Source organism: Lepidochelys kempii, chromosome 1 (assembly GCF_965140285.1).
Source record: "Lepidochelys kempii isolate rLepKem1 chromosome 1, rLepKem1.hap1, whole genome shotgun sequence".
Lineage (NCBI taxonomy): Eukaryota > Metazoa > Chordata > Testudines > Cheloniidae > Lepidochelys > Lepidochelys kempii.
Genome location: NC_136380.1, coordinates 135,601,647 through 135,622,778, shown reverse-complemented (window position 1 = coordinate 135,622,778; position 21,132 = coordinate 135,601,647). Strand labels below are relative to the sequence as shown.

Sequence of the window (21,132 nt, the reverse complement as noted above, 5' to 3'; positions counted from 1 at the left end):
AAAAAAGTTTATAGCTATACAGCCTCAACACCTTGTCTCTTTTCTTTAAGCATACACACCATAGTATTCTTGTCTTAGTATTACCATGCAGGAAGTACTTTTTCTATCAGCCCATTTAAATCCATGTCTATATTTGGGTTCATAACCCAATGAGCCAGTCAGATTTATAAAGCTTCAAATGGCCTAACCACTCTGCCACAAATGCAATCACAAGGAGCTGAAGCCCTGCTCATAAAAGAAACTAGAGGGAGAAGTCACGGTTTCATGAGGCCCTATAGCTTGGGAACTCACCCTAGTCCTAGTTCACCACCCTTCAGACTGACCCATTTGTTTTCTGTAGCTGCAAGGAACAAGGATGACTCTGGTGGAGACCATAAAATCATAACTATATTTTCAGATGCTTTATTATAATTATGAGGATTGTAGAAGTATACACCCTCACTATATCATAATTGATAATTACAAATCTTAGTCTAACAAACCTGTACCTAGATCCCATCTACAGTACAGTACTGGATGTTGAACATGCATGCACAACTGGAAAACGACAATGACTAGCTTCCGCTGGATATCCGGATGCTTTCATTTGCTGGATGGAGTAGAGCAGCTGCTCTCAACCTCTCTCTGGATTGATTTGTCTTGCATACCCAAAGTTTCCACCTCACTTAAAAACTTCTTGCTTACAAAAATCAGACATAAAAGTACAAAATTGTCACCGCTAACTATAACTGAAAAATTGCTTACTTTATTGTAAGAAATCAATTGGAATATAAATATTGCACTTACATTTCAGTGTATAGAGCACTATGAACAAGTCACTGTATGAAATTTTAGTTTGTACTGACTTCACTAGTGCTTTTTATGTAGCCTGTTGTAAAACTAGGCAAATACAGAGTTGTCCCTCTGAAAGACCTCTGTGTACCCCCAGGGGTACGCATACCCCTGGTTGAGAACCATTGGAGTAGAGGATCCTGAAGCTGTAGTGAATGACTGGCTTCATGTAGATAAGTGTACAGTGATCACCATGCTGACGGTGGAAGACATCATTGCCGAAGTGTTGGGGGAGGTGCGGGGGCGAGAGATGTCAAATACCCAGAAAAATGAAATTAAGGAGGCAGACGAATCAGTGCCCCCTGCCCCATTTGCATCTGAGGTAGTACAGGGGTTAGAGACTGCTATTGCATGGATGGAAATATCGGGTTGAGGCAATAAATACCTTACAACTCTGTCAAATGCGGATATTGGCTCAGAGAGCTTCCATGCAACCAGCATGGCAAAGCAAAACTGATGAAATTTTTCTTTTTTTTTTTAGAATTGAGACTTCATGTTTAGAATTTTTATTTTTTAATTGAATCAAAACTGAAAATGTTCGACTGGTTTTGAATGTTCTGTTTCAATTTGGAATTTGTGTTTGTGTGTTCCTCAATAAATTAACACAGTACAGGATGCATGTCACAAGTAGTTATGTTATTAATTAATTTAGCTAACACCTTTATCCAAAGTGATTTCATTAACTTACTCCAGCAGTTTATCATTCGTGTTTTGACTGTCCTTTCGCTGTAACGAACCCCTGGCTATAACAGACAAAAGGCTTGAATCCCAACAGGTTTATTATAGCGAGGGTGTACTGTAGGTTTTTTTTTTTTTTTAAATGTGTCATAAAGCACCTACAACAAGGATAAGTACACCTTGTATTGCATGTATACACACATGAACATTACAAACAGAATGGACTGTGCTCACTATTCAATATTTTGTTTTCTCCTTGCTGTTCAATGTGTGGCCCTATTCTGTGCACTAAAAGCAGGGGTCCTGTGGAAAAACAGGAAGTGAACATGTAATTAAAGACTGCAGCATAATGCATATGCACATCAGGTCTGAATTAAGGATTCACAGGCAACCTTAAATCTGGAATTTTCTAACTTTTGTGTGTTTGACTACGCAAATTTAGTGTTCTTTTAACATCACTGTTTGGTGTGCAATTTCCTAGGTTTTTAAAAAAGGCAAAATGGTAAAACAAATCCCATTGGGGGCATCATACTGATGTTTAGATCCACTATAGGCCTCAGTCACTTGAGCTACCAGACTAACTGACAGCAATAGTAGGTTTCATCTTCTATGCAGCCCAGCATTAGAGGCAGATGGGTCAGTGGGTTTCACAGATATGTGGTGACAGCAGAGGAACAGTGAGACTGCAGAATCTTGGGTTCCATTCTAGGCTCTTCAGCCTGTTTCCCCCCCACCTTCCCAAGCTTGACTAGTTCCACCTATCCCCTCCATCTGTCCCTGTCTCTTATCTCTTCTCCACCCTGGCTCCTCATCCCAGTCTCCACGCCTCAGACTTCCCAACCCAATCCTAAAGATCCCCCATGCCCCAGGACCTTCCCCCACCATCCTCTAGTCTCAGTCTCACCAGACTCCTTGTCCTAAATCTACTTCTTTCCCTCCCCTCTGCATTTGATGGACTGCTTCCTCCTCTATGCTACCTGGGCACCAGCAGGTGGGAGGATCATTGACAGTACAGGAGACAGACACTTCCTCCTGCCAATTCCAGTGCCCAGTCCCAAACCAGAGCAGTCATTACAGGGAAGGTCTGGCTTCACCCCGTAACCCTGAGGAAGAAGGTTCATGCATTTTCACTCTGCAGGCATGGCACATGAACTCTGGTCAACACTAATAGCTGTGAAGCTTGAGCACACTCTGCGAGGATGGAATCTTTGGTGATTAGCTTGTAAGCTCTACCAAGTCTCTACTGATCATATGCAAACCGAGAATTTTCAAAGGCTTATAACTTGACCAATATTTGGGAGAATTTTCATGGGGATGGGAAAGGCACAACCCTGAAAGAGGCCACACTTCTATCAAATTTCAAGTCCCTGCTCCAAAGCATGGGGGAAACTAGAACTGTTTAAAAGAAAGGTTGCCAGAATTTTATAACAGACAAAACAATATTTTTTCCTAGCCTCATTCTCAGAACCATTTTGGCTGAAATTTCCACACACAAAAAAATTCACCCTAAGGCAGACACCTTATAACATTTCATCCCAAATGGTTAAAAGTTATAAACAACTGAAGACAGTGCCTTATAATGGGAAGTGTCAAGCAACCTTAATGATAATGCCAGGGGTTGAGAAGAGATGACAGATGGAAGGGATAGGTGGAACTAATCAAGCGGGGGGGGGGAGGGGGGAGGGAGGAAGAGGAAGAAGAGAAATGGGCTGAAGAGCCTAGAATGATAATGATATTATAGGCCCCACCTATAAATAAAAATTAATTTCATGTTAGCAGATGGGACCATCAGTTTAGGCAGGGACAACAGTGACACACGTACATCAAGTATCCAAATATCCAAGCGCCATTAAAAAAAACAAACCACATTGTGTTTGTGCTCATCCTACTAATCTAGCTCTAAAGTGGACTTCTCTCATACTCTTGAGAAAATAATAAAAGACAAAACAAATATAATAAAAATGTATGAACAAATTTCAGCAATGGCCACCTAAGGTCCACTCGTAAGTGCTGAATAAGGATATTCCACACACCCCCCCCAAGAACACAGTAAATGATGAATAAAGAAATCACCACAGCTTTGACTCAGTGCCCTTGCTGAAAACAGCTTAAACAAAACAAACACGTGTTGCCCTAGCATGTGAGAACTCTGGGATAGGTCTGAAGGAGATTAGGAAAATGGTTCCTAATATCACCATGTGCAAGAACCCTGTAACATTTCTTCTGAACTACATCTTTAAAGTTAAAGACTTATTTTTATGCCTATCAGGAGAACTATTACACAAGGGAAAGAGAAGGAATAAGTGAAATGTAAAAAGGAGATATTGCCAAACTTGAGAAATATTCTCAGAATGACAGAGAGAACGTTTAGTGGAAGAAAGATTGTAGCACTTAGAAGTAATCAATAATTTGTAAATAGTTATGTAGTTGGGGAAAATTTTTTAAATGAAGTGTATTCATTTTTACTACATGTAGAAGACAGTGTATTATAACATTTTAACTTTCTTTATGGCCATTACTAAAATACTTCATTAAGATAGAACAGCTCACATGAGTCCAATAACGTAGCTTATGCATTCTGTACGTATATACACCTTTGGGAGAAGTATATTCCAGTGATTAGACCAGCGGTTCTCAAACTGTGGGTGGGACCCCAAAGTGGGTCACGACCCCATTTTAATGGGGTCACTAGGGCTGGCTTAGACTTGCTGGGGCTGAAGTCTGAGCCCCTCGATGCAGGGCCGAAGCCCAAGGTTACATGCCCTCTGCCTGGGGGTCATATAGTAATTTTGTGGTCAGAAGGTTGTTGTGGTGCAATGAAGTTTGAGAACCTGGAAAAGAACATAGCACTGGGAGCCACGTTGCCTCCGTTCTCTCTCTCAGTATACTAATGACAGTTGCTTACCAATGTCCTTCAGCTAGCCACAACCTTTAAACCTACTGACCCATTTGGAAATGAGAATAACGTTCCCTTCACGCAAAGTGTATAGAGATTTGAGGCCATGTTTTTCACCTCAGAAATACACACTAATTTTGTAGGCATAAGTGTGAGCTGTTAGTCCATGTGTATGCAAATCTCTGCGGCAACGTGCACACAAAGATTTAAGGACTGAAATCAGGCTGAAATTAATGTTTTCATAGCACTTCGTGATCATCTAATTCAGGGGTGGCCAAACTGTGGCTCACATGCCACATGCGGCTCTTTTACCATTCAAGACCCTCCATTCTCCACCTACCAGACCGGGGGGAGGGGGAGCGCTCAGGACCTCCGCCTTTGAGTGGGGTAGTGCAATGGAAGCTTCTGCCCTGCGAGACACACCTACCAGGGCCCAGGGCTTCAGCAGGAGTGGGGCTGAAGCCCTGGCAGGTGTGCCCCAGTCCTCGAACTTTGAAGATTGAAATATGTGGCTCGGAGGGCCATTAAGTTTGGCCACACCGATCTAATTATAGGTACCACAGAATTATAGGTGAAAGAGTACGATTGCCTACAAGAGGGTTTTCTCACAGCTAGCTGAAGACAGTCATGCAACATGTTAGTACCCTCAATGTTTACCTTCTCAAAGTTCAGTATTGAAGTGTGAGACAGCAACAACTAATCAGATTGGATATGCAGCTCATTCCTTAGCCACTATACAGCAATTTAATAAAAGGATAAATTAGTCAGAATTTTCCTTCAGAGAAGTATGATCTTCTGTCAGTTGTTTGTCTAATTCTTGGTGTCTTCAGTTTACACGCAAGTGTATACAAAGTTCCTAGAGAGATTCAATAAAACCATCTATTGTGAAGACAAATGAGAAGTACAACAGCACAGAGATAGGAGAGAATGAATTAAATCAGTAGACACTTTTTTCCTTAAAATACTAAGCTAACAAAAGTGAGATTTTGTAACAGATACCCTAGATATACTTGGGCTTGAAAGTATTAGATTTTTAGTTGGTAAAACATCAAATACCTACTTCATTGTACATGCGCAAAACAAAAACATATTTCCATAAATAATCAAAATGTATAGACAAGCAAAGAGAAATGCTGCTTGAAAACAAGAGTTTAGGGATATTCACCGTGTGTATTTTGACATGTGATGTTGACAGTTTGTTTTAACAGTTCTAAAAATTTTTGAATCAATATTTGACATTAAATTGTCTGATCGCCTCCCATAACATCCCACAACTGTTAAAATTAAAATAGAAAAAATGCTTAAAAATAGATACCCAGTCAAAATGAAAAATAACTAAATTCTGAAAAGCCTAGATATATTACTGGAATAAAGTGACTTTTGTAGATGTATCAGGGCCTAATTACTAATTAATCCATTTTGGATTGTTTATGTTTACACAATGTAATTTAGTGAGGATGTACAGAAGGGGCAAGATCCATGCCTTTGCACTAACATTACAACTATGTTTGTTTTGGGTAGTTTAATCAAATTCAACTATTTGGTAACACTCCGTTTACCTAAACTTCTCACACAGAGATTCTGTTGACGCTCACGGAGTAATTTTACCTTAGTGACATCTTTCACAGTAGGTTACAAACAAACCAACCGAAGTCCTAGATGCAGCTTTATGCTTCACCCATCTGCTTAGAATTTGTAGCACTTGTGGCATTACCCCAGGTCGAATTCTGCACCAAAATATTAAAAATTCTGCATATTTTGACAAAATAATGCAATATAATCAAATCAGATTCAATTATTCTGGTAATTTACACAATACAGAAAAAAGTTACAATAACTATTCACCATTTCCTAAATACATGAAAGTTAAGTTACAAATACTTGGTAACCAAATAGCCTGCATTCCAGTGATAATCCTGTATTTTCATTTAAATTACGTTATAAAACACCAAACAGCAATACCTAAAATAAAGTAGAACGTCCTTTTAAATTGCTCAGGCTTTTGCACATGAAAAGTCATACGTCTTTGCTAATCATTATCCTCCATTTCAGTACAATCCAGTATTTTCATTTATAGTACAGAAAACAAAGCTTTCAAATTTTTCTCACTTAGTAATTTCCTTCTGGCAGAAAGGATCAGGTTCTACAGTGAAAAACCTCTCTCTGCATCCGCAAAGTTTGAGACAGCATTTACACAATTCAAGGCCAGCTTGGCAATATTTAGAATTCTCTCCTTCACTGAAAGCCAAAACACTTGGAGGTCTACAGAAATAGGTAGACATAGCTTCAGGGGCTCTCTTTTTTCTGTACAGTTCTCGCTCTTGTTCAGGCAGAAAAAAAACAACCAGATATTGCTTGAAAATATTCAGTGTTCTGGCAGGATATAAACATAAGGAGGATCAAATAACTTACAAGCCTTCAGATAATTCAGACCTGGTTGTCCAAATTACAAATATTTGTTAAGCTTTTCAGAAGCTTTGTGGAATACCTCTAAAAAAACCAAGATCTAGACATCTTATCTTTCAACAGGAGATAAGTTTTCTGCCTCTCTAAATTTGAAGAACTAGTAGGTGCTTTTTTAGCTCTTATCTAGAGCTTCTTTCAGAAGATATCTGCAGTTCTTCCTGAAGGTTAAATGCTTTAATAGTACAAGGCTTACTGCTCTCAAAATGCCAGATTCAAACGGAGAACATTGCAGGATGTGCAAAATAATTTGTCCCCATCCACATGCAGTTTTGTAGGGAATTCTTGAGCACGAGAAGCTGATAAAGCCATTTTTTTGATGCACGTTGTGATGGCTGTTCACTTTGTGCAAAAGAATGAATATCCCTTTTTGTAACTTCATCTGGACCTGGCTGATTACTTTGAGAAGTGCTTGGTTTGGACTGTCCTGTCATTTTATTGACTGCTTGATAAATATTTTATTTGCCCTCAAAAAAAGTTTAGGTTCTATTTCAAGAGTGACTTAGGCAATTTGGAGTCTAAATCCCCAATGAGATTCCGGCTATTAAGTGCCTTGTTCACGTTCGAAAATGGCTCAGAGTCCAAAGTCACTTAAGGCACCTAGGTGCCTTACTCCCATTTAAATTAATGGGGGTTAGGCCCTTTACGTGCTTTTGAAAAAAAAATCTCAAAGGCACCTAATACCTTTAAAATCTGGCCTTTTGTACCCTTCTGAGAATCTTACTCATTTTACAAATGATAATACTTTGACATACCCATGAGAAGCACAGTAGATTTTAGTTCAATTTTACAGATGAGTAATTTCAGGCACCAATTTTCAGAGATTTGGTGCAGATCCAGAAATAGAACCTTTTGACTTGTGCTCCAATCCAGTGTGTCCCAAAGTATGGGACATGTCTTCATGGGAGATTAGTTGGCTTGGGGAAGGGGAAAGCAGAGACACCTCTCATCTCTTCTTTACTTTTAAATAAAGTCGCTAACCATTAAGACTGCAAAGAAAGCCTTCAAAAATGGGGCGTTCATATTTCACTACACTGCTCTTTTCCATATGTAAGGCTTCTGTTCCACCACCACTCCAAGTATTCTTATATATTTACAGCCCAAATTAAGGCAATCAGGATTTTAAGCACATTATGACACAGGACTTTCCTGTGGCCTAGCCCCACACTTAGTGGCAGGGTTGCCCTCCTCCTGCTTTCATGATTGTACAGCCTTAAAAATCTGTCCCCTTGTGCATTATGCTAGTCATTAATTACATGATCACATGACCCAAGCAACCTTAATTATGGCATTTACAAACTGCTGAATGCTTAACTCTGAAATCTTAATCTTCTTAAATAATTCTGTGTGTATCTATATAACCTTCAAAACTAGATATTGCTGATAAGACTATTTTAATATGGAATATGATTGTCTACATTTTAAATAGTTTTATGAATGCAATATATTAAAATTTTGGCTGCCCACAGCACACTTGCCACTCTTACAGGGCCCACAACTCAACTCCCAGACACAACCACCATCTGATCAAATTCAATTATTGATGTACTGGTTTTTTCCAGTGGTGATTTTTTTTAATATAGTCCTTACTGGTCTTTGAGAGGGTAGGTGGTGTGATGAAACATTTTACAGTGTGTTCTTTTCTACACTGGGAATGGTTATTTTTTGAAGATGAAGTTGTTAATTCATAATGACCTTGGCAATGGAGAACAAACACTAAAATCCCAAAGTAAGTACACAGGATCATCATAGAGGTCTTTCATCCAGATCTCATTCAATAACAATTTCCTTTAATATTAAAATCAATATCTGGTATCTTCATATGTGGGGGTAAGAGGTGCATGTAGAAAGTAAAAGTTTAACATTACAAAAATCTCAAAGCTCTGTTTAGATCAGGAGCTGACCAACAATTGCTGAACTGTTCTTATACTTCTTGTTGTCCTGAAATTCAGATTTAACAACAACAAGCTGATCAAGAACCACAGAGCATTCACCTTCAAAGAGGTTTGATCCTTACACCTAAACAGAATAGGTAACCTCAAAGGCGCTTGTGTCACCTATTTCTACAGCATAGATATTAACCAAGTTCAGGTTATTTATCTTCTAAATCATTATATTCACTTCTGAATCTTAATTGACTGTTTCATAGAAATTAGGCTGGAGATCCCTTTTCACATTCACAGCAGTTTCTTATGAAAGAATGCCCACTTTTTTCTAGTGTCTGAAAATGCTTCCTTTGGTTTTAGATTAAATTTCAGTTTAACACACTGATGTTCTCCACAGAAGTTGGAAGTGTATGTTTCAACTATAAACAGTATTTTTACCATACATCTTCCCTACTACCCACCTCTTGAATGGTCCTCTATCTAGTCACCTCTGTATTGAAATATTGCAATGTACTCTACTTGGGAGCTACACATTCAGACCTTTCAGAAATTTCATGGCGTACAAAATGTCACTGCCACACAGCGTCTCTTTCAGGGCTCAGATAATATTAATTTCTGGATTCAATCCAAATTGTTAGCATTGAAATTCAAAACACTAAAGATTGGGTTTTGGCTACCCTATGTGTATATTCGATTAAGATAGTTAAAAACAAACAAAAAAAAAACTTTAGTGTGCCCATTTACCCATATTCTATCCTGCAAGCAGAGCTCTAACTGTGGTTCTCAGGAAGACGGAAGATTTGGGGGCATTTTTTTCCTCCAGATTGTATAGGCAATGTGATTTTCATATGCTTCATTTGCAAGTCAGGGGTTACATAAGCATATCAGCTGACCTGCACACAAAAGCATGTATGCACATATTTTTGAAAAGACTGTTAAATGAACAGCAGCAATGAATTTATAGTTAAAGTCTTTCGTCCGTGGGACTTGCTGCCATAGCTGAACATGAGTTAGTTGACCCTAAGGGCAAGGCTTATCTGTTTACACAGGTGTCAAATATAAAGGGAAGGGTAAACCCCTTTGAAATCCCTCCTGGCCAGGGGAAAGCTCCTCACCTGTAAAGGGTTAAGAAGCTAAAGGTAACCTCGCTGGCACCTGACCAAAATGACCAATGAGGAGACAAGATACTTTCAGAAGCTGGGAGGAGGGAGAGAAACAAAGGGTCTGTGTCTGTCTGTATGCTGGTCTTTACCGGGGATAGACCAGGAATGGAGTTTTAGAACTTTTAGTAAGTAATCTAGCTAGGTATGTGTTAGATTATGATTTCTTTAAATGGCTGAGAAAAGAACTGTGCTGAATAGAATGACTATTTCTGTCTGTGTATCCTTTTTGTAACTTAAGGTTTTGCCTAGAGGGGTTCTCTATGTTTTTGAATCTAATTACCCTGTAAGATATCTACCATCCTGATTTTACAGGGGGGGATTTCTTTATTTCTATTTACTTCTATTTTTATTAAAAGTCTTCTTGTAAGAAAACTGAATGCTTTTTCATTGTTCTCAGATCCAAGGGTTTGGGTCTGTGGTCACCTATGCAAATTGGTGAGGCTTTTTATCCAAAATTTCCCAGGAAAGGGGGGGTGCAAGTGTTGGGAGGATTGTTCATTGTTCTTAAGATCCAAGGGTCTGGGTCTGTAGTCACCTAGGCAAATTGGTGAGGCTTTTTACCAAACCTTGTCCAGGAAGTGGGGTGCAAGGTTTTGGGAAGTATTTTGGGGGGGAAGGACGCGTCCAAACAGCTCTTCCCCAGTAACCAGTATTAGTTTGGTGGTGGTAGCAGCCAGTCCAAGGACAACGGGTGGAATATTTTGTACCTTGGGGAAGTTTTGACCTAAGCTGGTAAAGATAAGCTTAGGAGGTTTTTCATGCAGGTCCCCACATCTGTACCCTAGAGTACAGAGTGGGGGAGGAACCTTGACAACAGGTTTTTGCCTAAGTGTTGTGTGAAAAGAGTCTGAGGTTCTTTTATGGGATAAGGTTGAGTATTTTAATATTGAGTCAATTGGTTAATTATTGACTTCTGTGTAATGTGTTCTGTAATAATGCACATTTACTTACTTACACATTTTAGCAAAACCTAAAAACTAATACAGAAAGAGGATTACTGTTATATACAATAAGTTTCAGGAAGATATGCTTCTGGTACAATTTAGGTTTTGTTTATACAAAATGAGAAAGCAGTGTTCCCTTTTCCTCATGATCATTTTAGAAAATAAACCCAAAGGTTTCCTACAAAGCAGACTCAGAGAACTGGTAGGTAAGGTCTCATGGGAAGAAAATCTAAGCGAAGAAGGAGATCGAGAGCGGGCAGTTTCTCAGGATGACAATATTAAAGGCACAACTGAAAACTAGCCTGTTGCAAAGGAAAGAGTAATAATAGTAAGAGGCCAATATTGTTACAACAGGAGCTCTTTAACGATCTGAAAAATCAAAAAAGGAATCCTACAAAAAGTGAAAACATGGACAAACTGCCAAGGAGTACAAAAGAATAGCACAAGCATGTATGGACAAAATCAGAAAGGCTAAGGCACAAAATGAGTTACTCTCTGCAAGGGACACAAAGGGCAATAAGAAGAGGTTATTTAATAAATTAGGAGCAAGAGAAAGATGAAGGAAAGTGTAGGCCCCCTAATTAGCAGACGAGGAGAGTTAACTGATGACATCAAGAAAACTGATGAGTTTAATGCCTATTTTGCTTCAAACTTTACTAGAAAAACGTTAATAGTGGCCAGATACGCAACACTATAACAATAAGAGGGGAAGGAATGCAAGCCAAAATAGTTAAACAGTTTAAAGAATATTTAGGTAAGTTACATGTATTCAAGTCAGCAGGGACTGATGACATTCATCCTAGAGTACCTATGGAACTAAACAAAAGCAATCTTGGAACTGTTACCCATTATCTCCCAGAACTCAGAGGACAGGTGAGGTACTAGAGCACTGAAAAAGGGCAAACACTACCTGTCTTTAAAAAGGGGAACAAAGAGGACCAAGGGAATTATAGACCAGTTAGCCAAACTTCAACACTGGAAAAGATACTGGAACAAGTAATCAAACAATCAGCTTGTAAGCACTGAGAAGATTTAATAATTTTATTAAAATAATGTTGAAGTAAAAAGAAAACAGTACAGAGATTAAGCATAGGAGTTTCTGGTTATCGGGGAATAAGGTCAGATTTCGCACCCCTTGATAATCTGTGTTTAGGAATGGGTGGCGTAAGGAATACATAATCTGCAATCTCCCCGATTGGGGGTGAAAGTACAGACATTGAGATATGGGGGTATGTTGTCCATATAATGGCTATGTTCAGGTGTGGAGTATAATGAGCGGATACGATGATGGGGATGCACTTAGAAGGAACAGCCAAATTGGGTTTGTCAGGAACTAAACATGCCAAACCAACCTAATTTCCTTCTTTGACAGGGTTACTGGCACAGTGGAAGTAGATGTAATTTTAGTAAGGCTTTTGACACAGCCCCACACAACATTAGCATCAGCAAAGTAGGGAAGTATGGTCTAGATTAAATTAGTAGAACCTCGGGAATGGAGGTTGTTCGTAACTCTAAACAAAATGTTATGGTGGTTTTTCAAAAGTTTACAACTGAACATTGACTTTGAACTTTAATATGCAGAAAAAAATGCTGCTTTTAAACATCTTAATTTAAATTAAAGAAGCACAGAAACAGTTTCCTTACCATGTCAAATTTTTTTTTTAAAACAATAAAACTTTTCCCTTTATTGTTTTAGCAGTTTGCATTTAAAACAGTACCGTACTGTATTTGCTACCCCCCCCCCCACCTTTGCTGCTACCTGATTGTGTATTTCTGGTTCCAAATGAGCTGTGAGGTTAATCAGTCCCTAGTTTGTAACTCCAGTGTTTGTAACGGAGGTTCTACTGTACTATAAAGCGGGTTCACAACTGGTTGAAAGACCATACTCAAAGAGTAGTTATCAACGGTCCATTGTCAAACTGGGAGGATGTATCAAGCGGGGTCCCCACAGGGGTCAGCCCCGAGTCCAGTACTATTCAATATTTTCATTACTGCCTAGGATACTGGAGTGGAGAATATATTCATAAAATTTGTGAATGACACTAAGATAGGTGGGGTTGCAAGCACTTTCAAGGATGGGTTTAGAATTCAAAGTGACCTTCACAAATTGGAGAATTAGTCCAAAATCAACAAAATGAAAAATTCAATAGAAACAAGTGTAAAGTACTACACTTAAGGAAAAAATCAAACACACAAATATAAACTGTGGAAGAACTGGCTAACTTTTTGTGTCTGCTTCCCCCCCCCACCTTTCCTGGGGGGCACAAACTGGGAGCTATGGCCGAGAGCAGAGCCACGGCTAGGATCACGACCGGGATCTGCTAGCTGAGACCAGGGCTGGACCTGCGGCTGGGGGCAGAGCGGGTCTCAGTAGTGGTCTCTCCTTGCCCCCCAGTGGGGCTCACCCAGGCCTCACCACACCCCCAAATGTTCCTCCATGCCCCACATTTTGGGGACCACTGGGCTAGGCAGATGTACTGATGAAAAGGATCTAGGGGTTATGGTAGATCACAAAGTCAACAATATGATGCAACTGGGGGGTGGGGGGGGAGAGACAGAACACTTAATACACCCCAGAATAGCTATGTAAGAGGTGGGAGAGAACTGTCCCACTCTAGTTGGCACTGGTCAGGACACAGCTGGAGTACTAGGTCCAATTGCAGGCACCACACTTTAGGAAATATGTGGACAAACTGGAGAGTCCAAAGGAGAGCAACAAAAATGATTAAAGGTTTAGAAAACCTGATTATGATGAAAGGTTAAAAACCTGGGCACTTTTAGTCTTGAGAAAAGACAACAAGGGGGGACCCGATCACAGTCTTCAAATACATTAAGGGCTCTTGTACAAAGGACGGCAAGCAATCATTCTCCGTGCCCACTGAAGATAGGACAAAAAGAAACATGCTTAATCTGCCACAAGGAAGGTTTAGGTTAGGTATAAAAGAACAAAAAACAACCCAAAAAACACCTAACGACATAGGTAGTTAAGATCTGGAATAGGCTTCCAAGGGAGGTTGTGGAATCCCCATAATTGAAGGTTTTAAGACCACATTGGACAAGTATCTGTCAGGGACTGTCTAGGTTTACTTGGTCCTGCCTCAGAGAAGGGGACTAGACTAAATGACCTTTTGAGGTCCCTTCAGGCTCTACCTCATAGAATACTAGACTATGCAAACTCATAGCTATTTAGTCACACAATCCACTATAATAGATACAATCCATCAAACAGGACTTTACAGCAGGAGTCTAAGGGTATGCCTTTACGAGCAACGTTAAAGTGGCAGTGTAGTCGCGGCACCAGCACTGGGGGACAGCTCTCCCAGCCCTATAAAAAACCCACCCCCATGAGGGGAGTATCTACACTGCCACTTTACAGCACTCAAACTTGCAGCCCTCAGGGGGTGTTTTTTCAGACCCCAAGCGAGAAAGTTGCAGAGCTGTAAAGTGGCAGTGTAGACAAGGCCTAAGATGATGTTCTCCAGTGAGAGCATTCTCTGCCACATACTCTCAACTGTTAAATTTAACAGCTGTAGATAATTTACCTACTAGTTGACAGCAGAATCATTCATATGCCTTCCCTCTAAAAGGGAGGTTAGAGAAAGGCCAGCAGCATCCTTCCAGGAGACAAAGTAAGGAACGGAGCAAAAGAAAGCAGCAGCCAATAACGAAAAAATACTAGGCTCTTTTTGGGAGGAACAGATGTTCACTTAGGCGGGGACACCTATACACCACAGCAACGGGGGGAGGGGGTCCTCATCACTGCGTAACACACAACTCTTAAGCTCAAATGCTTAAAACACACAACTCTTAAATACAATTTCTTCTCCTCCCTGCCCCCCCTCCCCCACATATCAAGACGCTGTAACAGATCTAAGCAAGGGTGTGATTTTTAGCCGCCTCATCGGTGCCATAAGGCTTCGGTTCATCCTTCCTGCCGGCTGGATAACGCGCTTCCCACCACGGAGGGAGCGTGTGGGGTTGGTACAGAAACACATGGACCCTCAATCCCACAGGTGGTGGCCCCCCACCTCACCACGGGGCCGCTCCGCGCGTTATGTGGGGGGAGGGGCAGCCCGGCAAGGGGGAGGGCGGGGGGGCTGCCAACTGTCACGGCTCAGGTGGCGGCGCCAGGGCAGGGCGCAGGCTCGGCGGGGCGGGGGGGGGGGCAGTTTGCCGGGGCCGGCGGCCCCGGGGAGCGGCGGGACCAGGCCCTGGGCGCTGGCCTGGAACCCGAAGGCGGGGGCGGGACCAGGGACGCACGCAGGCGGGGAGAGCAGGTAACGCGGGCCCCGCTTCATTAACGCCCCCCCCCCCCCCGATGCCCGCGTCACCTGGTTTCCTGGTTGCTGAATTTCTTGGTCACCACCTTGCCCAGCTCCAGCCCCAGCCGCTCGGCCACCCGCTGGGACAGGTCCTGGTGCGAGCTGCCGCTGAAGAGCACGATGTTGGGCATGGCCGCGCCGGAGGGAGGGAGGGAGGCGGCGGCGGGTGCAGAGCGCGGGCTGAGGCTCCCGGCGGAGGCGGAGAGAGCCAGCGAGCGCGCGGGTCAAATAACAGGGCGGCCCGGGCCCGCCCCCTGCTCGCGCGCCGGCAGGAGGAGGGGGCGGGGCGCGAGAGGCGGGGGGGCGGGGCGCGAGAGGCGGGGGGGCGGGGCGCGAGAGGCGCGGGGGCGGGCGGGGCGGGGCACGTGAGTGGGAGGCTGGGTATGGGGGCGGTTGGGATGAGGACAGGTTCCAGAGTAGCAGCCCTGTTAGTCTGTATCCGCAAAGAGAAGAGGAGGACTCGTGGCACCTTGTAGCTCACCAAAGCTCATGCTCAAATAAATTGGTTAGTCTCTAAGGTGCCACAAGTCCTCCTGTTCTTCTCAGAGACTGACACATTTATTTGAGCATAAGCTTTCCTGAGCTACAGCTCACCTCGTCCGATGCATGCAGTGGATGAGGAGAGGAGCCCTTGCGGCACCTTAGAGACGATCAAGTGTATCGGAGCCTAAGCTTCCCTGGGCTACAGGAGCCCGCTTCGTCGGCTGCATGGAATGGAACCGATAGTAAGAAGATTATATACGTGCATACCGAGACCATGAAAAGGTGGAGTAAGAGGCTAATTAATCAAGATGAGTTATTATCAGCAGGAGGAAAAAAATGTTTGGAGTGCCAATCAAGATGGGCCATTTAGGCAGTTGACAACAAGGTGTGAGGATACTTAACCTGGGGAAAGGGATTCAATATGTGTAATGACCCAGCCGCTCCCAGTCTCTAGTCAAACCCAAGTGAATGGCATCTAGTTTGCATATTAATTCAAGCTCCGCAGTTTCTCGCTGGAGTCTGTTTTTGAAGCTTTTCAGTTGCAAAATTGCCACCCTTAAATCTGGTTTCAGAGTAGCAGCCGTGTTAGTCTGTATTCGCAAAAAGAAAAGGAGGACTTGTGGCACCTTAGAGACTAACCCATTTATTTGAGCATGAGCTTTCGTGAGCTACAGCTCAATGAAGTAAGCTGTAGCTCACGAGAGCTTATGCTCAAATAAATGTGTTAGTCTCTAAGATGCCACAAGTACTTCTTTAAATGTGTTACTGAGTGGCCAGAGAGGTTGAAGTGTTCTCCTACCGGTTTTTGAACGTTCTGATTCCTGATGATTCCATTTATTTACCTAGAGACTGTCCGGTTTGGCCAATGTACATGGCAGAGGGGCACTGCTGGCACATGATGGCATATATCAGTGGTCTCCAAAGAGGGGTGCACGCTCCCCAGGGGGTGAGCAAGATGATCCCTGGGGGTGCACACCAGGAGGAGCACCGCTGGCACGCCTGCGGCAGCGCTTCAACCTTTGATTCTGCAGCAGCAGGTGAAGCTCCTTCCACTGTTCCGGTCTTCGGCGGCACACCTGCAGCGGCCCCTCCCTTTTCTTTTCTTCGGCGGCACGCCTGCGTCAAAATTTTTTTTCCCTGGGGGTGCGCTATCAAAAAAGTTTGGAGACCACTGGCATATATCACATTGGTAGATGTGCAAGTGAATGAGCCTCTGATGGTGTGGCTGATGTGATTAGGCCCTATGATGGTGTCCCCTGAATAAATACGTGGACAGAGTTGGCATCGGGCTTTGTTGCAAGGATAGGTTCCTGGGTTAGTGGTTCTGTTGTGTAGTGTGTGGTTGCTGGTGAGTATTTGTTTCAGGTTGGGGGGCTGTCTGTAAGCAAGGACTGGCCTGTCTCCCAAGGTCTGTGAGCTAACGAAAGCTTATGCTTAAATAAATTTGTTAGTCTCTAAGGTGCCACAAGTACTCCTTTTCTTTTTAAGGTCTGTGAGAGTGAGGGATCATTTTTCCTGATAGGTTGTAGATCCTTGATTATGCGTTGGAGAGGTTTTAGTTGGGGGTTGAAGGTGATGGCTAGTGGCGTTCTGTTATTTTCTTTGTTGGGCCTGTCCTGTAGTAGGTGACTTCTGGGTACTCTTCTGGCTCTGTCAATCTGTTTCTTCACTTCAGCAGGTGGGTATTGTAGTTGTAAGAATGCTTGATAGAGATCCTGTAGGTGTTTGTCTCTGTCTGAGGGGTTGGAGCAAATGCGGTTGTATCCTAGAGCTTGGCTGTAGACAATGGATTGTGTGGTGTGGTCTGGATGAAAGCTGGAGGCTTGTAGGTAGGCAGAGCGGTCAGTAGGTTTCCAGTATAGGGTGGTGTTTATGTGACCATCGCTTATGAGCACAGTAGTGTCCAGGAAATGGACCGCTTTTTGTGTGGATTGGTCTAGGCTGAGGTTGATGGTGGGATGGAAATCGTTGAAATCATGGTGGAATTCCTCAAGGGCTTCTTTTCCATGGGTCCAGACGATGAAGATGGCATCAATTAGTGCAAGTAGAGTAGGGGCATGAGGGGACGAGAGCTGAGGAAGCGTTGTTCTAAGTCAGCCATAAAAATGTTGGCATACTGTGGGGCCATGCGGGTACCCATAGCAGTGCCACTGACTTGAAGCTATACATTCTCCCCAAATGTGAAATAGTTATGGGTGAGGACAAAGTCAGCCACCAGTTTGCCATGACATTACCGGGGATACTGTTCCTGACGGCTTGTAGTCCATCTTTGTGTGGAATGTAGGTGTAGAGGGCTTCTCTATGAATGAGAGTGATGGTTCGGGGAGGCAGTTGGGGAGGGGCTGGCCAGGTTGGCTGACAGTCTGGGGGGTTTGGGGCCCAGGAGCGTCCCCTGGGGGCAGCAGAGGGGGGCTGGGAGGATGTGAACCCAGGATCTCAGCACCAGCCCAGGTCATCTCACCACGTGGCCAAGCCTTTGCCCTGGCAGTGAAGTGCACCATTATCTCATGCAAAGCTTGGGCCATGAGATGAGGAGCGCTTGGGAGCAGCAGCCTCATGCCAGCAATGTACAGGCCTGGCAAGAGGCATTTGGGGCCCCAGGGGTCATTATAATCACAGATAGTTTGGGGGCTATGGTACAATCGTTCCCTTTCTTGCCATCCCTGAACATAGGAGCTATTATTTATCTGCATTGGTGACACAAGGGGACAGGGCCACCATTCCCTTACCCACCTGCATCTCCTTCCCGCTCAGATGAGAGGGATCCACTTGTGCAATGACATCTCCCACACTGTAGGTTTGTGTTTTGAGTGATGCAATCAACTCAAAAGCTAGTCATTACAAATAACAAAAGTTTGAAGTAGTCTGAGGTGCTGCACCTGCCCCGACCACTCTGCCAGTTTTTCTAGGTTTATAATCAGATTTTCTGTTTCTTAAAAAGTATTTCTCTTTCCCCTTCTGCTGTGTGAAATACCCACATGGCCAGAGGGATTATACACACAAATTGCTTTCAAATGCAGGAAGTAAACAAGAGAAAAAAGTATGTTTGTTTATCTTTCGGTTACAGCATTACTTGTAACAAAAATATGTAAAAAAAAAAAAAAATCTAGATATAGTATAATTTAACCTGGTAGTGTCAGGTATCTGCGAGTTTGAATGACCTACAATTTTATTCAATTATAAATCTATTTTGGTAGTTTAAAAAGGGTAGTTTTAAAAACATAATAGTCTGTTATCTAACGCAGTGGTTCTCAAACTAGGGCCCTGGTTTGTTCAGGGAAAGCCCCTGGCGGGCCGGGCTGGTTTGTTTACCTGCCGCGTCTGCAGGTTCGGCCGATCGCGGCTCCCACTGGCCTCAGTTCACCCTTCCAGGCCAATGGGGGCTGCAGGAAGCGCGGCCAGCACATCGCTCGGCCTGCACCGCTTCCCGCAGCCCCTATTGGCCTGGAGCGGCAAATTGCTGCTGCCAGTGGGAGCTGTGATCGGCCCGGCCCGCCAGGGGCTTTCCCTGAACAAACAGCGGCCCTAGTTTGAGAACCACTGACCTAAGGAACTTACTGTTGGTGATGATATGCACAAGGAGCAGTACTGAAGGGCCTGTTCCCGGCCCTGCACTCAAATTATGGCTATCCTGTTCCCTGGATGTACTAATTGCACACCTATACAGACCCACACAAAACTACCAGAACTCTAAGGGTATTGTCAGGGCTGCTTTAATTTAACCATTTGCTTTGCATTGCCTTAGAGCAAAATTGAGCCTTTTTGGCTTTTCCCTATTCAAAGTGTTAATTATATAAATGAGAAGTACACTCAGGCCTGGTTGACACTACAGAATTAGATCAACGTAAGGCATCTTACGTTGACCTAACTATGTAAGTGTCTATACTAAGGTGGTGCGCCCACCAATGTAAATTGCTCACTACATTGACTTAATAACTCCACCTCCGTGAGAGACATAGTGCTTAGATCTATGTAGTGAGGGCAATGCAGTGTCTGTGTAGACACTGCATTACTTACATTGCCTGTCGGACCCGTGAGGGGCTGACAGCTGGAGCCTGTACTGACAGCTGTTGTCCCTCCTTGTCCCATGCTGACAGCCCAAGGTGTGAGCTAAGTGCTGGGCTCAGAGCTCAGGCTGTTAGCCCTTGGAGCAGATAGGGGCCAGCTGTGAGCCTTGTGCCCGGTTGAGAGCTCAGGCTATAAACACCAGGGCTGAGGGGCTCCAGCTGTCAGTGCCTCACATGTTCCACTTCAGTCAGTGGAAGCACTCCTGTTGAGGACACACACCGCCAACAGGAGGAGTGTAGTGTGGATGTGAACCACTGCTTTAATTACTGTGATGGCTTTATGTCAACTTAAGTCGACTTAATTTTGTAGTGTAGAGAAGCCATCAGATGGATATAGGAAAAAAAACTATCTTTCAATGAAAAAAGTTTTATTTTAGCTAGTTCCTCCTTTCTCCCAACCCCTGAAAGCAGAGAGATTCTTACCTGATGTGGGACAAAAGAATTTTTCTCTTTCCTTGATCAAGAGAGATGCCTATTTCCTGATCATTAGCTGGTAGTAGACCCCAGTCAGTTCAGCTGTGGCTAATTTAAGGCACCACAGTTCTAGCAATTACCAACTAGCAGAACTGGGGCAATATAGGTAATTCTGCTGCGGAAAGGTATTGCTGGAGAAACCTGTTATTGTCTTCAAGACAGAGTTTTAGTAATTTAGCATAGTGAAGATAAGTTTTTCCTGAGAACTCAAGAGCTGAACTCATAATTGTGATGTAATCTTATTTCTAGGAAACTGTAAACTATTTTTGTTTTTCTATTATTGCTTTTTTCCCCTTTCACCCGTTTTACCTCCACTTGTTTTGAACCAACATTTTGTAAACCTTTCCTGGTAAGTCAGCAGTGACACTCCTCTTTCAAATTTCCTCAAAATAAAACTGTTATAGTCTGAGAAATGACTCAAAATGTTACTGTGGGTTTCCACATTTACAGTATTGCCAACCCCAAATGTTCATAAATCATGAGTCATGCCACAGACAGAGTTATGGAAATTGATTTAAAATTTGTGAGATTTAAAATAAAAAAATAATTAGGATCATTTTTATTTGTATTGAGTTACGAGGGTACACTTGGGTCACATTTTCAATCTTTTCTCTCCAACCCTGAAGCGAGAAACTTCTTCTTCTTCTTCTTCTTTTGTTTTAATGAAAGCAGAGATTTTCACCTAATCACTTTTCTCTTGAAACTGGGGCTTTTAAAGGTAAACATCAAATATTCTGAGATTTGTGGAGAAAAATATCAAGAACTGGCAACACTACAATTATAACTGTGTAACCCTACCGTCTTCATATTCTAGCATGGCAATTTCGTTGTTTTCAAATGATGATCCAATTTTTCCAGAGCTGTAGTGGTTTTTAAGTACAAATTAAAAATAATAAATAATAAAAATAAAATAATTTTAAAAGGA

The 21,132-nt window shown here is 42.7% G+C and overlaps 1 protein-coding gene and 1 long non-coding RNA gene across 5 annotated transcripts in view; one reads left to right on the top strand and one right to left on the bottom strand.

The window, feature by feature from the left end:
- The window catches only part of PRPS2 (phosphoribosyl pyrophosphate synthetase 2), a 38,771-nt gene extending 23,316 nt beyond the window's left edge, over nt 1-15,455 (bottom strand). For 2 of the 4 annotated variants that reach the window (XM_073354923.2, XM_073354929.2), the window contains exon 1: nt 15,193-15,455. In XM_073354923.2, the coding sequence (XP_073211024.1) occupies nt 15,193-15,314 (122 nt within the window). In that variant the 5' untranslated portion in view covers nt 15,315-15,455. Of the gene's footprint in view, nt 1-5,062; nt 5,245-15,192 lie in introns of those variants that run through there. The other 2 variants (XM_073354942.2, XM_073354936.2) reach the window with 2 other exon arrangements.
- LOC144930789 (uncharacterized) overlaps nt 15,050-21,132 on the top strand; it is a 36,556-nt gene continuing 30,473 nt past the window's right edge. The window contains exon 1 of the long non-coding RNA XR_013636173.1: nt 15,050-15,138. This is a non-coding gene — a long non-coding RNA (uncharacterized LOC144930789). The remainder of the gene's footprint in view (nt 15,139-21,132) is intronic.